General features: G+C 42.5%; 1 protein-coding gene across 1 annotated transcript in view; it reads right to left on the bottom strand.

Annotated features, from left to right (window-relative positions):
• The window catches only part of LOC138959005 (ADAM 17-like protease), a 50542-nt gene that overhangs the window by 24282 nt on the left and 9581 nt on the right, over positions 1-16679 (bottom strand). The window contains exons 11-18 of the mRNA XM_070330363.1: positions 15011-15121; positions 12086-12091; positions 11550-11671; positions 7626-7695; positions 6710-6848; positions 3963-4064; positions 3264-3326; positions 2143-2219 (exon numbers count right to left, since the gene is read on the bottom strand). Coding sequence (XP_070186464.1) covers positions 2143-2219; positions 3264-3326; positions 3963-4064; positions 6710-6848; positions 7626-7695; positions 11550-11671; positions 12086-12091; positions 15011-15121 — 690 coding nt within the window. The remainder of the gene's footprint in view (positions 1-2142; positions 2220-3263; positions 3327-3962; positions 4065-6709; positions 6849-7625; positions 7696-11549; positions 11672-12085; positions 12092-15010; positions 15122-16679) is intronic.

The raw sequence follows: 16679 nt of genomic DNA, 5'->3' as shown, positions 1-16679 counted from the left end.
TATCTCCCTGTTTCTTCCAATGCCACATGGTCTGACTCTGTATAAGGAACAGATCTGTCTTTATTGTAGCCATCTCCTCTGAGCGTAGCTAACTCCGGTGTTACCGGAAATGGCGCTCGTGGTAGAGAAAAAGTGTCTATGAGATTATGTGGCATAGCGTTCAACCCAAACTTCCGGCCAGCAGCCTGCCCGACGTAAGAAGTTGACTGTGCTGAAGCCAGCCACGGCTGTGCCAGCTCCGGTGCCGGACTGTGCGCTGCTAGAAGAGGCACGGTGTCCAAAGGCACATATCCCGACCGGGAATTCTTAGCCAGAATCTTAGCCATCTCGTACGCCACTGAGGGAGACTCACGAAACTTAAAAGTTTGGTTTTCTCCCTGTGTTAAACGAAAATTTCTGACAGCAGAAGGTGGTGGTGCAGTCAAGCTTGTTGCTGAAACCACTCCTTCCTCAAAGTATCTTGAAGCTACCTGTGCTGCCAACGCTACCACGTGGGGAAGCTTGTCTGGTAGCCGGAAATTGGGGTCTTCATCAGAAAGGGAAGCCCCATATTCCGATTCTCCTTCCGGCACAAAAGTGCCTGCCGGACATTCACCGCCATATTGACTAGCATTGTCATAGGCAGTGTCACCCGGAAGAGAGGTAACGCAAGAGGCATGTCCTCTACTCGTATCCTCTCTGGAGATAACTTCATGCCCCCTGGGCGGAAGTGTGGAGAGCTGTGCCGAGGATGCTTTCGTCGAGCAAACCGGCACTTGCGTGTCTCCCGTTGTAAGTACAGGCCCCTGCAAGTCGTGATGCGAGCAAGCCTCCTGCCTTACAACAACTTCCTGCCCCCTGGGCGGAAGTGAAGACCACTGTACCGATGTTACTTCCGTATAGCAAACCGGCACTCGCGTGTCTTCCGTTAAGAGTACAGGCCCCTGTGGGTCATGATGCGAGCAAGCCTCCTGTCTCTTAACGACTTCCTGCACCCGTGGCGGAAGTTGAGACCGCTGTACCGATGTTGTATCCGTATAGCAAACCGGTACTTGCGTGTCTCCCGATCTAAGTACAGGCCCCTGCAAGTCGTGATGCGAGCAAGCCTCCTGTCTTATCACGGCTTCCTGCCCGACGCCGGGCGGAAGAAGAGAACGCCCGTGCGTATCTCCCTGTGGGACAGTCACAGTACCTTTATTGGAGCTGCTGCATCCGGAAGTGGAGGCATGGTGAGGGAAACTCTTTCCGTCTACACCGGAATGTTGTTCAGCGTGAACGTCGGCCGACGTAACAGTGGCTGACGGCGCTGCCTTAACCCTCGACCGTGAACGAGCGTCTTCCGCTCTTGCCTGAAGGGAGAGCAAATGTTCGCTCGCCGCGCGCAATTCTGACGAAAACATGCCTCTCATTTGATCGCTAAATGAAGCAAACATTGCTGACAAATCTTCCTTCTCTGATGCTAAGCTAGCCTGAACCGGCGCTATCTTGCATTCTTGCTTCAGCGCCGGAATTACCGGACTCTTAGGATTGTCAATTTCTACCGTGAAAGTATTCTGAGAAACTGGCTCGAACACAGTAACTGTAGGTTTAGAACCCTTGGGCTTCTTAGCCGCTTTCTTAGACGGAGACTCTGTATTGGCTACCTGTCTAGAGCTGGGTTTCTTCTTACCACTGTCCGCCATACTGGCGTTAGTCTTGCAGATGAAAGTAAACGAAATCAAATAAAACAAAAGAAAATGGAAAAATCTCACCCAATCTCAGCTAGAAAGCTAAGATAAGACGTGAACCAGGGTAAGTCTGCCAAAGAAGCAGTGGGCTAAAGAATAGCCCGAGCGTAATCCAAAACACGTCCTAGAAGAGTAGAATGAATACAACATGGCGGCGAGAGCATGCGTGAGCAATGCATGCTGGGAGGTAGCCTTGACCTGGCGTTGTCATGTGACCATGAAGGTCGTTCTATTTTTTAGGGTTACTTCCCCCCTTACCAGGGTTGAGCGTAGTTTCAGCGTTCTAGCACTAAACTGAAATAAATTGCTATATGTGAATTGGGATAAGATATGTAATTTAATCAATCTTAGCAGGGAGTGTGATAAGTGATCTGATGGTCTAATAATACCGGAACAACTCTATTTAAAGCAACTTATTTTTGTTTACAGCGCTCACCCCTATCACATGTGCAGGAGACCTTGCCACGCGCCTCACAGAATGCGTTGCACGTGCCTTGCCCATCACACAGCCCTCTGAAACAACAACACAGCACCACATGACAACAGGCTAATCAAATCACATATTTACCACACAATAATCCTATCACATTGAACACAAAGCTGGTATCACATTCAATGCAAGAGACAACATTCAACACACAACGAGAGAACAGTTGTTGGTGAAGTGATAGCCATTGCTGGTATCATTGAAAACAACTAAAGTTACTGAATTATGGAGCATTGATACACACAAACAAACACACATGCACAATACTTCCTTTCATTTATAACTTTAATGCAATGTTTTTCAAGGGTACAAAGTCTTTAACCGTCGTCGTCCTGGAATGTTGGCGTAACTGGATTCTTAGCGATTTTGATGTTTTTGTGCTTTAGGCTAAGTAAATCTTTCCCAATGAGAAACGTTCTCTAAAATAGGATGGACTATATATCATTCTTTTATCTAAGTTCCACCCATACCAGTTAATATAAACACTATTTCACAATAAAAATAATCAGTTTTGGCTTTCTGATAAAAAGCTGTCTAAAATGAGTTACGCCAAAATTCCATGATGACGTCGAATCGCAAAAATGTGACTTCAGATCAAATGGTCAAGGTAGCTTCTTTCCATGGCAATTACACTGTATGCTTTCGTTGAGCAATCCATATACATATATATTTCAACATCTTACACATGTCACCATCATAGTTGGAACACTGTGCTGTTTGTTTACTGGGATACAGGATTTTATTCACCCATGCAGTAAAAGTCAAACTTTGTCACTATCGGCATGGATTCAAACCTGAGTTCAAAGAGTCCAATTTGTGCACTCTTCCAGATGTCAAAACATCTCATGTACCAGCATACCCAGGATATAGATCCTAAGCTCACAACACAAGTTTCAGTGATTGGAAAACTAGAATACACCCATACAGGAAAAACAACATGGTAGTGTGACTCTCTAACTGTACGCTATCCCCAGGGATATATAGCAGCCTAAAATTCCTTTGGTAAATTCCCCACGGTCAATAAATATACCCAAAACTAACAAATCAACAAGAAAAAACCAAATACTCACAAATCCAAGCAAGGAGATCCTACATGTTTGTTGGGGGGCGTAGGACAGCTCAAGCTGACTCCACTGGACTGGGTCAAGGAAAAACTTGACCACTCCATTTTGTATGCTTCTTGAATCAACTCATTATCACCGTATTTGACGGATTACAAGAAGCACCGTTTTTTAAGCCGCACCCCCGACTTTAAAAAAAAATAAAATTGGGACGAGCCACGTATAGGCCACTATATTAGCCGCCGTCGAAAAAAATATAATCAGATCGTGTCAATCAATCAAAACAACCAGGCAAACAAAAGTATGGTATTTGGCGAAATCGGCTCCGAGAATAAACAAGTGAAACAAAGAAGAAAAGTGAAAAATTTTGAAGAAAAATATCACACACACACAATTTGTAACCAACACACACATGTAGTCCCGCTCGGAATAAGCTTTTTTGGGATGATTTACGACTTTTGCGCACATTTCGAGCAGACGAAAACACAACATGGCGGCTCTCGCTCCTCCAACTATCGCGAGACACAAAAAAACGAAATCTCGCGCGCGCGAGATCCTGATACATCCGGTGTTTCTCTGTACGCTATCTTGTCACGACGACTTGTTGACAAATGAAGATCTCAGAGGTTATTGACTCGTACACTCCAACATCATTCACTATGATCTGGTAAAGATGCTTCATCAAAGGCTGTATTTGTCAAAGGATACTTGCAGGAGGACGCGTTATAACAGGAAACATCATTGTCTCCCAAACACTGAAAGCCAGCACCAGCCATCTGACAGTTCTCACAGCATTCGTGGTTCACTGGACTGGAAACAAACAAGCAGAAGATATACTTATTTGTCATCATTTTCACGAGTTTTCATTCGCATCCAGCTGGGAAATAAATCTCATGTTCCCCATGCAATAAATCCCCAGTTCCCATAGTTGCAGGAAGCAGGTTATACATGGATAATCAAAAGCAAACCCAATAGAAATGCTTGGGGATTCTTCGGCTCTATTCATTGGCGTTTTCCCAGACCTAGACAGACGAGACTGCTTTGCAAAGTTCCAAAAACGAACTGGCAAACTGGCAAAAGTAAACAAAAAACAAAACTACTTCATGAAAGGTCATAAATTCATCACAAACAAATAAAACCTGGCGATATGTTTTGTCTTCTTACAAAGTCATGGAGTCTGTGTATCTGTGTTTCGATACACAGACGTTCGGAGAAACACGAACGTCAAGTAAAAGTCAAACCAATTGAACCCTGACACGGGCGGGGATGTAGCTCAGTCGGTAGCGCGCTGGATTTGTATCCAGTTGGCCGCTGTCAGCGTGAGTTCGTCCCCACGTTCGGCGAGAGATTTATTTCTCAGAGTCAACTTTGTGTGCAGACTCTCCTCGGTGTCCGAACACCCCCGTGTGTACACGCAAGCACAAGACCAAGTGCGCACGAAAAAGATCCTGTAATCCATGTCAGAGTTCGGTGGGTTATAGAAACACAAAAATACCCAGCATGCTTCCTCCAAAAACGGCGTATGGCTGCCTAAATGGCTGGGTAAAAAACGGTCATACACGTAAAATTCCACTCGTGCAAAAAAAAACCACGAGTGTACGTGGGAGTTTCAGCCCACAAACGCAGAAGAAGAAGACCCCTGACACGCACATTATGATCCGTGCACAAGAGGTTGTATCGATAAACGAAGCGCAAATAAGAAATGATAATAAAAGCAAAGAACATAACAACAAGAAATGCAAACATCTAACAAAGCCGAGCAAGCAGAATGACAAGTCTAATGAAAAACAAAGAGGCAATGAGTCGGAAACAAGATCGCGATTCTTTCCTTCGCTGCACGATGCAAATCTTCTGTGACCTTTGACCCAACGTGCCTTGCTGCACGATGCAAATCTTCTGTGACCTTTGACCCAACATAGCTTCCACATTCGATAAATTAAGCTTACTATTTACAACTGAAAATCGAGGGGGTGGAATACTGAGAGGAACCTACAGAACTGGGCATCCTCAAACCTGACATACTTATCTCAACATTTTATCTCAAAACACAGAAAGTTGCTTTCACACACCAGCTTTGATTGTAACAACGTGCTGGGGCCCCAAAACATGTAATATCAAAACGGAACTCGTGTTTCAAAGCATGGCTCCCTGTGTTGATTTTGCACTTATTTTCTCACTACCAAATTGATGACAAAAACGATGTTTGGTGGTTTGTTGTCAGACCAGCTTTTTTTGTCGGTCCTCCGGGGGCATATCGACTTTTGTTTCATATTTATTGACTGCGGCCTTCGGCCTTGGTCAATAAATATGAAACTAAAGACGATATGCTCCCCCCTACATACATGTGAGAGACCACTCATGAGATAACAATATCGTTTAAACCACACGTGGGTATATCATGTAAATGGGGTCCTGTCAAACTAGTCTGGCAGGGACCTGCTTTTCCACTGCTCATGATGCTACAGTCATTGAGACAAACGTCATTATGGAAACCCTTTTGCACTCGCTGTTTCCCCTTGGAGAAGTTTTAGAGCTAACACGTCATGCTATACTTTCTAGAATGACGTCTCTTTGCTTTGACGAGGCTTTGGAAGAGATCAAGGCTCCATTAGAAGCGTCTTCTATTTTGGACGCATGGACTCCGGGATATTTGGAGCTGAAGGCACACAAATACAGTATGTGAGATAAACAGAATTCTACATGGATTGCTGTGTCGTAACAGATTTACACTCGTTCCTTTTTAAAATATGGAAAAGCTCACTTTCGCTTGCAGTTCAATATCTAAAAAAGCAACTTGTGTAAACCTGGTACGACACAGCAAGCCATGTAGTATTCTCTATTCATATACAGTCAAACCTCTACTTAAAGTCCCTCCAAATACACACTCCCTCTGTCTGCAAACATAGCTCTTTTTTAAGACTCCCTCCCTTGTAAGACCTGCTTTTCTAACAGAAGTTTCAATGTATTCGTAACTGACAAAGAAAAAGTATTGTCTGATTTTCATTTCTTTTTAACAACAAAGCACACTTCTCTTGCACAGCCAGCGACCAAAGCACACCGAAAAGAAAAAAACCCTGTTTAACTAAGTAAAGGAAGACATGAATTAAGACTGAGCCAAGAGTCAAATAACATAACTTTTGGGGTGAATTAAACAATTTTGTTGGCAAGAAAAGTCCATGATAGCCATCCTTCTTCAAAGCCCTGGATCATGCATGGCTACCAGTTGATCTAATGCTTTCCAGGTCCAATGAATATGATGCAAAGAAGGATACAAAAATAAACAGAATACAGTCCTGCTCATTCAGGAATCTTGAAACAAACAAAGGCAAGCAAAAAGAAATACTCTGAAAATACAAAGCAGATGTTTTTATATTGCTAAACTGATAAACTGTTTTAAGAAGTCATGCAGTCAACAGTGAAAAACACTGACGGCCAAGGTGAAGGTCACTCTCTACCTGCATGTTGCAGTGCTGACCAGGAAACACTGAGAACTGCAGCAGGGGTCAAGGCCAAACTTGCCGAGGTAACCAGCGTCACATTCCTCCTCTGGGTCGATTAATCCATTTCCACAGGTGCTGGTTTCATCAGGTGTTCCTGCACATTCAATATGCAGGCATGAGAATTGAAAAAAGTAAAAAAGGCTGAAAATTTTGTAAGTAATGGCAAAGTCGACGGCGCAAAGCGCCTAGCCCTGCTAGGAGGGTTCGGGGGCATGCCCCCCCCCCCCCCCCCCGGAATATTTTTTCTCCAAAGAACCCAAATGGTGCAATTTGGTGTCATCTAAGCTCCAAGTTTGCCATTAAATTCAGTTTTTAGAACCATTTTTGCCTCCCCCATTTATTTTTTCGGCGGACACTTTTGCTTTTTTGGCGGAACAAAACAAAAATTCGGCGGAAATTTGCCTTTCGGCGGACAATTCCCATGCCTGAATATGATCAGATTTTCATTGTCAAGCAGTCTCAGGTACACCCTTATCTTTTCTGAATAAAATAAAATAACAAGAAAGGTTAGTTATTGGAACAAACAGTTTATTTCGTCTATGATTAAACGTCCCAAACGTAACCTTTCTTGAGTTTTGATTCTTGGTTTTGGAATGTTAGCACTCTTATCTGTTTCGAATTTCTTTCCTTTCTTGAATTCTAGATTTTCTCTATCTGCAACCACACATCCTTTGTCAAGCTTTTACAACATATGTTAAATGAAACTCTTGAAAAAAAATGGTCACAAAAACATAAATAGCCGATATCAGCAAATTCCAGTGTATGTGTCCTGCCTTACAGACCTTACCTGAAGGACCATAAAACAACTAAAACTAAGGAGGAGGGGAGGCAAGGGGGGAGCTTGGTTGGTCCACTATATACATGTACTTACGACTGAAGCATCCTTTTGCTTTACTGGCCAACACAACACCAATGTCACGGCGGCTGCAGGTGGAAAATTTCTGCAGATTGAAAAAGCATGTTGAAAGTCAGAAAGAAAACAACTATCAGTTCAGTTCAGCTCAGCTCAAAATAGACCTCTTTTTACATTTAGTCAAGTTTTGACTAAATGTTTTAACATAGACGGGGAATCGAGACGAGGGTCGTGGTGTATGTATGTATGTCTGTGTATGTGTAGAGCGATTCAGACAAAACTACTGGGACCAATCTTCATGAAACTTGACATGAGAGTTCCTGGGTATAATATCCCCACACGTTTTTTTCATTTTTCCGATAAATGTCTTTGATGATGTCATATCCGGCTTTTTGTGATTGTTGAGGCGGCACTGTCACGCCCTTATTTTTTAACCAAATTTTGGTTAAGCAATGTTTGACTCAGTCCGGACTTTGGTATGGCATGTCAGCTCAGAAGCTTAAAAATTAGTTAATTAGTTTGCTCATTAGAGTTGTCATTAAAAACGATTTTTCACTTACAGATTAAAAAAAATTTGCATTGTATTCCTAGTTTTCTCCTGAATTCAAAAATATATAGATATGTTATGTTTAGTTGAAAAACGCGCTCAGAATTAAAGAAAATAGGTCAAGTATTAATGTTCGCATGCTTCGCGGAGAAGTTTAGCCGAGACTATCTGAATGTTGTCTCGGCGATGACTCGTGTTTATCTTTTAGTTTGATACCTACAGATTGACTAAATGTGTTTATATCGCTTCACGCGACTTGTTTTAACCTGACGTTGGATATCTCTGTTCCCTGCTGTTTGAAAAATCTAATTGAAATATTTTTTTGAACCTGACAATAGGGCCTTTTACACCTGGGCTATTCTAGGCGACCTTGACCTTGGCCCGCTGTGCCTCGGGCAAAGTCAGCCACTTTTGCGCGTTGTTTGAATGGTGGAGCTGTACGATGGTGCACAAACATTGCTGTTATGACACCGTGAGAGATCACACATGGTCGGTGTTGGATGGGTACCGTTTTCCAAACCCTCTAGAGATTTAGAAAAGTGCCGAAAATGGATTAAACTATGTGGAAGAACGATCGAGAGGTTCAACATCGAAAAAGTCAACAAAGACACCTACATTTGCACAACTTCGTCGGGGGGCACTTGAAAATGACATGCTGTTTTTCTTCATAAGTATAAATGGAACAAAAAAGATTGTACCATGCTTTGACTTTATGTGCTGAGAGAGGAAGAAATGGTTTTAATGTAGCTTTTTCATATCCCCATAAACCAAAGTGTGATACTGCAGCTAGTTAGCAAAACAATTTCATTGAAAAACTAGACAGCAAGTGACACATAGTCTACAAACCAATGAACACGAAGGCATTTAAGAAACAGGATCATTCTTTTAATCTTGTCTAAAATTTTGAACATGAATCTCACTGCAAAAACACAATCTAACAGAAGTGGCAGAAAAACAAAACTACTTCAGCATACAAATGGCCCAAAGAATATGGTCTGAAATCAGACAAAAAGCATGACAGCTCGGTGCTTGCAGTTGCATACAACAAGAACACAAAAATGAAAAATAATGGTCAAACTGAACTATGTGTCATTCAAAGGAAAAATGGTTTGCCTCAAGGAAAAAGACTTGAGAGACATCACATAACTGTACAAGCTCACAAGAACTATTGGTTGTAATCATGAGTACGACTAGACTGAAATGATAAATAATGTGCATCACAGTACTATTCAAGCACTAAAAAGTGCCTCTCACTAGCTTGTCACCAAATAAACAAAGTAGGTTGTAACAAAATTGCAGATTAATAAAAAAATAGTTCAATCAATAGTATATGTGACTTGTCACACCTGACATTAAACTAGTGATTTCCATCACTATCCTTTTCAGGCATTAAAAATAGTTCAAAGCACCTAGCCCCACATAGAAGTAAGAGGCTCATTCACAAGCTAGTTAAAAGCATTTCATTCTTTTGTTTTTCTCAAAAGAAAATTCATAGTATGACAACAGTATTCACAGCAGGCAGTTTTAAATCACGCAAGGGCATTCTCCAGGTGTGTTCACGAAATACATTGTAATTTTAAACAGAGACAATTTTCAGTTCACGCGTGAAGATGATTTTACTGACCAAGTTTCTCCCCATATATTTCATAACCCTGCAGGTGAAAATGGGAATACCAGCACAGAATGCTTGTCAGTGAAAATTTAATACCAACACTTCAAACTACATCACTCATCATAAAACAGAAACTGTGACTCCAGAGTGGATTTAAATGAAAATCAAAAAGTGGAAAAACTCATACTCTGATAATTGACATTGTTGTCCAAGTGTTTCAAACTACATCACTCATCATAACTTGAACAGAAGCTGTGACTTGGATTTAAATGAAAATCAAAACGCGGAAAAACTCATACTCTGATAATTGTTGTCCAAGTGTTTCAAACTACATCACTCATCATAAAACAGAAGCTGTGACTTGGATTTAAATGAAAATCAAAACGCGGAAAAACTCATACTCTGATAATTGTTGTCCAAGTGTTTCAAACTACATCACTCATCATAAAACAGAAGCTGTGACTTGGATTTAAATGAAAATCAAAACGCGGAAAAACTCATACTCTGATAATTGTTGTCCAAGTGTTTCAAACTACATCAGTCATCACTCATCATAAAACAGAAGCTGTGACTTGGATTTAAATGAAAATCAAAACGCGGAAAAACTCATACTCTAATAATTGTTGTCTAAGTGTTTGTGTGGTTAAAAAAAACCAAATGTACCTGATCATGAATGAAATCAGAGCAACCCATATGTTCATTAACCATTCACTGCCACTGGTCCATACGTATACTCTTCAGTTTCAAAAAGGAGATGGGTATTGAAGAGGCAGTGCTACTGTTAGTGATTCAAAGTGCCATACATCCCATCCTAGTGCTGTGAAATGGGGATATATTCAATATTTCATGGAAGCTAACTAATATTTGCATGTATGCATGCAAACATACTGTGACAGTACTAATACAGTAAAAGCATTATTGAGGGTGAACAGCCTGCTTTGCTTGGTTTCAGTGAGGAGTAACAATACTAACAATAACAATATGAATAATAACATGCCTATGTTGTGAAATGTAAGTACTTGCCCCCCCCCCCCCCCCCCCCCCCCCCCCCCACCCACTGGCAAAATCCCAGCAGAATGTCCCCATCTTCGCTGACGATTATGCACAGTTTATATGAGGAAGTGTGCAGGTAGGTTGTCTGCCTCTGTGTCGGTTTTACCTCCGCGGTGTAGACGAAAAACTTTTCCACTTCTGCACATGTATGTATCTCAAGTTGAGCACATGGCCATAAAAAAGGCGATATATCTTCAAAGGATTTGTAAGTTTTCGCCTTCTTCTGGTCGAAATCGTTCTTTTTCTCAATCAGATAGTTCAGGATGTCAACAACACCGATCCTGGGTGCGTTTGATGGGTCACTTTTTTCTTCGGATGTAAAAGGATCGCGTGGTGGAAATCCGATCTGTCGAAGTTTTTCGGAAAGTTTTTCTTGCACGTCCTGTCTTGTAAAATCCGGATCGATCGGTAGTTCCAACTGCTGTGCAGTTTTTACAAGTTGCAGCAGACCATCTCGTCTGTATCCAGTAACAGTATCGACAGCGAGTTTGCCCGTACCCAAGGGGAGTAACTCGAAATGACTCAGCGCGCGGTCAGCTGTAAAAGGCCCTATTGGACTTCTCTATTCCCCGCTGCTAAATTTGTTTAATGGGAATGTAAAACTTTCCCACGGTAAATGAAGCGAATGCTTAGAGCCCTAGATTTTGTGTGACTGGGTGTACTGTACTACGAAAGTCCATTGAAATTTAGAGAATGGATGGGTTAAAAGCAAACACTTGTGTGAACTTACATTGTTGTTGGAATCATATCCATTGACGGAGTAAGCATACATGAGGTATTTGCCATTGCCAAACATGGAGGACGGAGAACAGGAATCAGTGTCTGGGTCATGCTCAGATCCCCAGTTATGTCCTGAAATCACAACGTAATGCTGATTACATCATCACATATGTAATAAATCTACATTACCTACTGTCAAAATGGTCCATCAGGCTTAAACACTATGTGATGTAAAACCACAAAGGTAAAAATGTTAACGTCACTTGTGAGGTTATATAAAATAAGCATTGCAAGTTACACCAACTATGTTACGAATTCAATCTTTTGAGTCATTTTCTGCATAATCTCAAATCCTGATAGGGAATTACCACTGCATTTTTTCTTACAGCTCTGCTTTACATAAATCATTGTTACTCACAATAAACAATGTATTTAAACCCTGTACAGTTTCAATTACTACACAGGATGATGACTAAGATCTGATTTAAACGAGTAAGAGCAGAATGTGGAATGCAATGAAAAAAATAAAATATAAAAGATACTTACCCAGTTCTGTTTTCAGCACCACGACATGAAAGAGAAAGAGAATAAATTACAAACGTGAAGAGTCTCATAAATTATACTCATAATCTATCAAAATACTTTCTTTTTTTTTTAAATCGCACACACATGTAGCCAAGTGCACTTTGCCACCCTAAACACTCTAACCATCGCATAGCGAAACAGCCTAGTACAGAACAAAGGGAGACACCTACTCCGTACCGGGCGGGGATGTAGCTCAATCGGTAGCACGCTGGATTTGTATCCAGTTGGCCGCTGTCAGCGTGAGTTCGTCCCCACGTTCGGCGAGAGATTTATTTCTCAGAGTCAACTTTGTGTGCAGACTCTCTTCGGTGTCCGAACACCCCCGTGTGTACACGCAAGCACAAGACCAAGAGCTTAGATGACACCAAAGATCCTGTAATCCATGTCAGAGTTCGGTGGGTTATAGAAACACGAAAATACCCAGCATGCTTCCTCCGAAAGCGGCGTATGGCTGCCTAAATGGCGGGGTAAAAACGGTCATACACGCAAAAGCCGTGGGAGTTTCAGCCCATGAACGAACAAACAAACACCTACTCCGTAGCAGACGATACGATGATGCGCGCGCATGTCACTGGCGCAAGTTTTAATAAAAATACCTTTCTATATATATCTACCTAACTTCTATCTTTCAAAGTTCCTTTAATCTTTGATATGGTCCTAATCATGGTTAGGTTTGCATAGAAGTCAAGGATTAGGCTAGATGGCTGCATATTATTAAGTGATTTACGAAAATGTTTCGAACTGACCAAAGCGTCACTTTGATTTTGACAGGTTTCATGTATCGTTGAGAGAAATTGATTCTCACAAACTTATCTTTGTCTTTTTGTTCATTGTTTTGTATCACTATTACATATCCCGTACCTATGTTGCATATGATTTTAGTTTGTTTATAAGGATTTGGTTTAATAAGTGATGCTTGGTTTCTCTGCGAAGATTCAGAATTTAAGTACACATGTACTCGCGCCGGAATTTAGCCGATTCCATTTACTTTCGGACTTTGCCGCTTCGTACGAAGTCACTGTATAATTGTCCCCCATGTATCAATCAATCAATCAATATGAAGCTTATATAGCGCGTATTCCGTGGGTACAGTTCTAAGCGCTTGTCGAAGAGTTGTCAACACAGGACTAACAAAGAAACTAACATCTACAGACGGACACGAACCCTATCACACACTAGCAAACCCTGATAAACATACAACAAACAACTGTTTAACAACAATGTACACATCAATAGCTAGGTCCAAACAAAATAATATTAAACACAAAGAAAACACCTCTCACAGAGCACAGCACAAGAATGCCTTTTGGGGCACAACACATCACGTCGAACATGAAAGTCGCAGCCAGCTACGGGAAGAACTGAGTCTTCAACCTACTCTTGAACGCGTCAAGAGAGGGGCTCTGGCGAAGCTCAAGCGGCAGGGAGTTCCAGATGGAGGGGCCCGCGGAGGGAAATGCACGCTGACCAGCAGATGCGAGTTTCGAGCGCGGGATGTGAAGGCGGAGTGGGTCAGCAGCAGAATGAAGGGGACGGTCGGAGGGCTGGGTGTACAGGTCCAGGGAGGATTGAAGGTACTCGGGAGCAGAGTCGTTGAGACACTTGTAGACCAGAGTGGACAGTTTGTAGGAGATTCGGGTGTTGACAGGGAGCCAGTGCAAGGAGCGAAGTAGGGGGGTGATGTGGTCTCGCTTCGTCTTCCTCAACGTCAGCCTGGCAGCAGCGTTCTGGACTCGTTGTAGGCCATGAATGGATGAGGCGGGGAGGCCAGCCAGAAGGGAGTTGCAGTAGTCCAGACGACTGAAGATGAGGGAGACAACCAGCTTGACACAGGCGTCGTGGGTGAGGTAGCAACGGATGGAGGCGATGCGTCGTAGGTGGAAAAAGCAGGTCTTGATGATGAAGGAGATGTGTGTCTGCATGGAGAGAGTGGAGTCGAGAAAGACGCCAAGGCTCTTGACAGCAGGGGAGAATGGAACAGTCGCGTCATCCAGCTGGAGGTCGGTCACAGTGAGGGAAGCAATCTTCTGTCGTGTTCCAACGAGAAGGGCCTCCGTCTTCTCACTGTTCAGCTTCAACTTGTTCTCAGTCATCCAGTTCTTGATGTCAGTGAAACAACTGGAGATGGATCCCAGGAGATGGTCAACGTCCTCCGGCTTGGCGCTGTTCTGGAGCTACGTGTCATCGGCAAAGGAGTTGTAGTTCACGCCGTGGCGTTCGATGACCAGGGAGAGGGGTTGGGTGTACAGGGTGAAAAGGACATATCATGTTTGTCTAGGGTTATTCTTTTCATGTGTATGATTTATGAATTTGTCCATTATCCCAGTTTAGAGAATTTTGTAATTTTCTGCACAGAAGTTGGTTTAGTGCCTTCACTGGGACCATTGTTTTTGTATCGCACTAAATAAATATAAGTTTTTATGAAATGTTATCTATTGCAATGGAAAGCTTAAGGTCGTAGCTTTCATTTGATGTATCGTTTGTTAGGATTGGTTATGTAGCTGTTTAAATAACTGAGGGTAAATGTAGTGTAAGAAACACAGATTCCGTGTTTCTAGCCGTATTCAGGCCAATTTTCTTCGCCGATAGACGGTGTTTTCTATGCAGTTCGCGCCTGGGCTATAATATATAGGCCGAATCCCGGAATAAGCAATCATTCGCTCATAGCAGCTGAACACCTCACTACACTTGCTTCTCTGTCTACAGGTTTTTCCTTCGGCCTCTACGTTTGCTTGCATTGTTTTCTTTTACAAGAAGCTTGGACTTGGGCTTCGTTCTTACAACCTTCCACTCCTCCACTACACACAAAACAGCAGTTTCCAGCAGAAGGTGATGTCGCACAGACGTCACCAAACATGCAGAAAACCGACACAGTGGTGCACTCACCGTGAGTAGTAACAAGCTGAGCCTGCTGAGCGAGAACTGTGTCAGTGTTGCTGTTGAGCGTGGTACTCCAGCCTGTGTTGAGTGCTGTCACTTGTCCTTCGATGCTGCGAGCTGAAAGAGAATCATGCCGAAATAATCACTTGCGTCATTTAACAAGATTTCAAAGTCTTATATATACATGTATATATATACGCAGTACGGGAATTATGAGAGCAGTGTGCAGAAATAATCACTTGCCTCATTTAACAAAATTACAAAATCTCGATTCTACAAGATAAATATATGTATACCGTATTTTCCGGGTCATAAGGCGCGACTTTTTTCCTCGAGTTTGACCCCTGCGCCTTGTATAACGAAGCGCCTTATCCGTGTATGAAATACCAAAAAAAATCAAAGAGACCGCCTGAGTACCAGTCAAACAACTTGTGATAATGCATGTTTCAGCTACTAGGTACTACCCTGGCCAAGTTTCCTCTCAAGACATTAAAGAGACCGCCCCATAGGTTAAACTGGTCACTGACCCTGGTGCAGGAAGTGTTTCCTCTCTCAGATATGACCTCTCATAGCTAAAACTGGGTCATTGACCCCTGGGAAGAAGGTCAGTGTCTATAAACAAGGCAACCCAGCTATCACAATGGACCTGCCTTTGATCTCGCTGCGCACACACAGAGCACACATATTTCCAATCTGTATTCTTCCTTTGATGTGCGGCTTATTTTCATTCTTCGACCTTTTGTTACCGGTATACTTTTTCAATTTTGGTGCGCCCTATCGCCCCCTGCGCCCAATGGGTGACTGGATTACAATTTTTTTTAAAAAGAAGGGGGTGCGCCGTATGCGCTGTAGCGCCTTGTAACCCGGAAAATACGGTATATATATATATATACTAGAGGAATACCCGGCTTCGCCGGGGTGAATCGCGAGACAGAGACAGACAGCGTGGCGGTTCATCACAATCACCTCTGCAAGCGAAGTCCTGTCAAACGGGATTGAGCATTTTAGAGCTTATTTCTTAGCCCTATATTATCTGTTGTGGCTTCTCAAATGCCAGAACATACAGACAGACGAAAGCCGCTAGACCCCATCACAAACAGAACTCTACAATCAACAGGTTTTTTCCCACACACACACACACAAACACACACACAGAGAAGCCGTATATATATATATGTATATCTATATCTATAAATATATAGAGATAGGTGAGAGTGTATTTTTTGCGTGGCTATAAATTGATTCGACCTTTTCACTTTGACAGTAAGAACAACTTACGGGTGCAAGGGAAGCGTTCTGGACAGCGCAGTGACATTCTAAAAATAGTACCTCAGAAACGGGAATTTGGGGTGAACGGCGCGACAGAGACAGACAGCGTGGCGGTTCACCACAATCACCTTTGAAAGGCGAAGTCCTGTCAAACGGGATTGAGAATTTTTGAGCTTATTTCTTAGCCCTATATCATCTGCTGTGGCTTCTCACATGCCAGAACATACAGACAGACAAAAGCCGCTAGACCCCATCACAAACAGAACTCTATAATACATAGGTTTTTGCCCACACACACACACAAACACACACACACACACAGAAGCCGTATATATATATGCATATCTGTATCTATAAATATATAGAGATAGGTGAGAGTGTATTTTTCGCGTGGCTATAAATTGAT

The sequence above is a fragment of the Littorina saxatilis genome, linkage group LG2 (genome assembly GCF_037325665.1).
Source record: "Littorina saxatilis isolate snail1 linkage group LG2, US_GU_Lsax_2.0, whole genome shotgun sequence".
In the NCBI taxonomy this organism is placed as follows: Eukaryota; Metazoa; Mollusca; class Gastropoda; order Littorinimorpha; family Littorinidae; genus Littorina; species Littorina saxatilis.
Note: the sequence above shows the minus strand (reverse complement) of the source record. Positions and strands in the feature narration are given on the sequence as shown.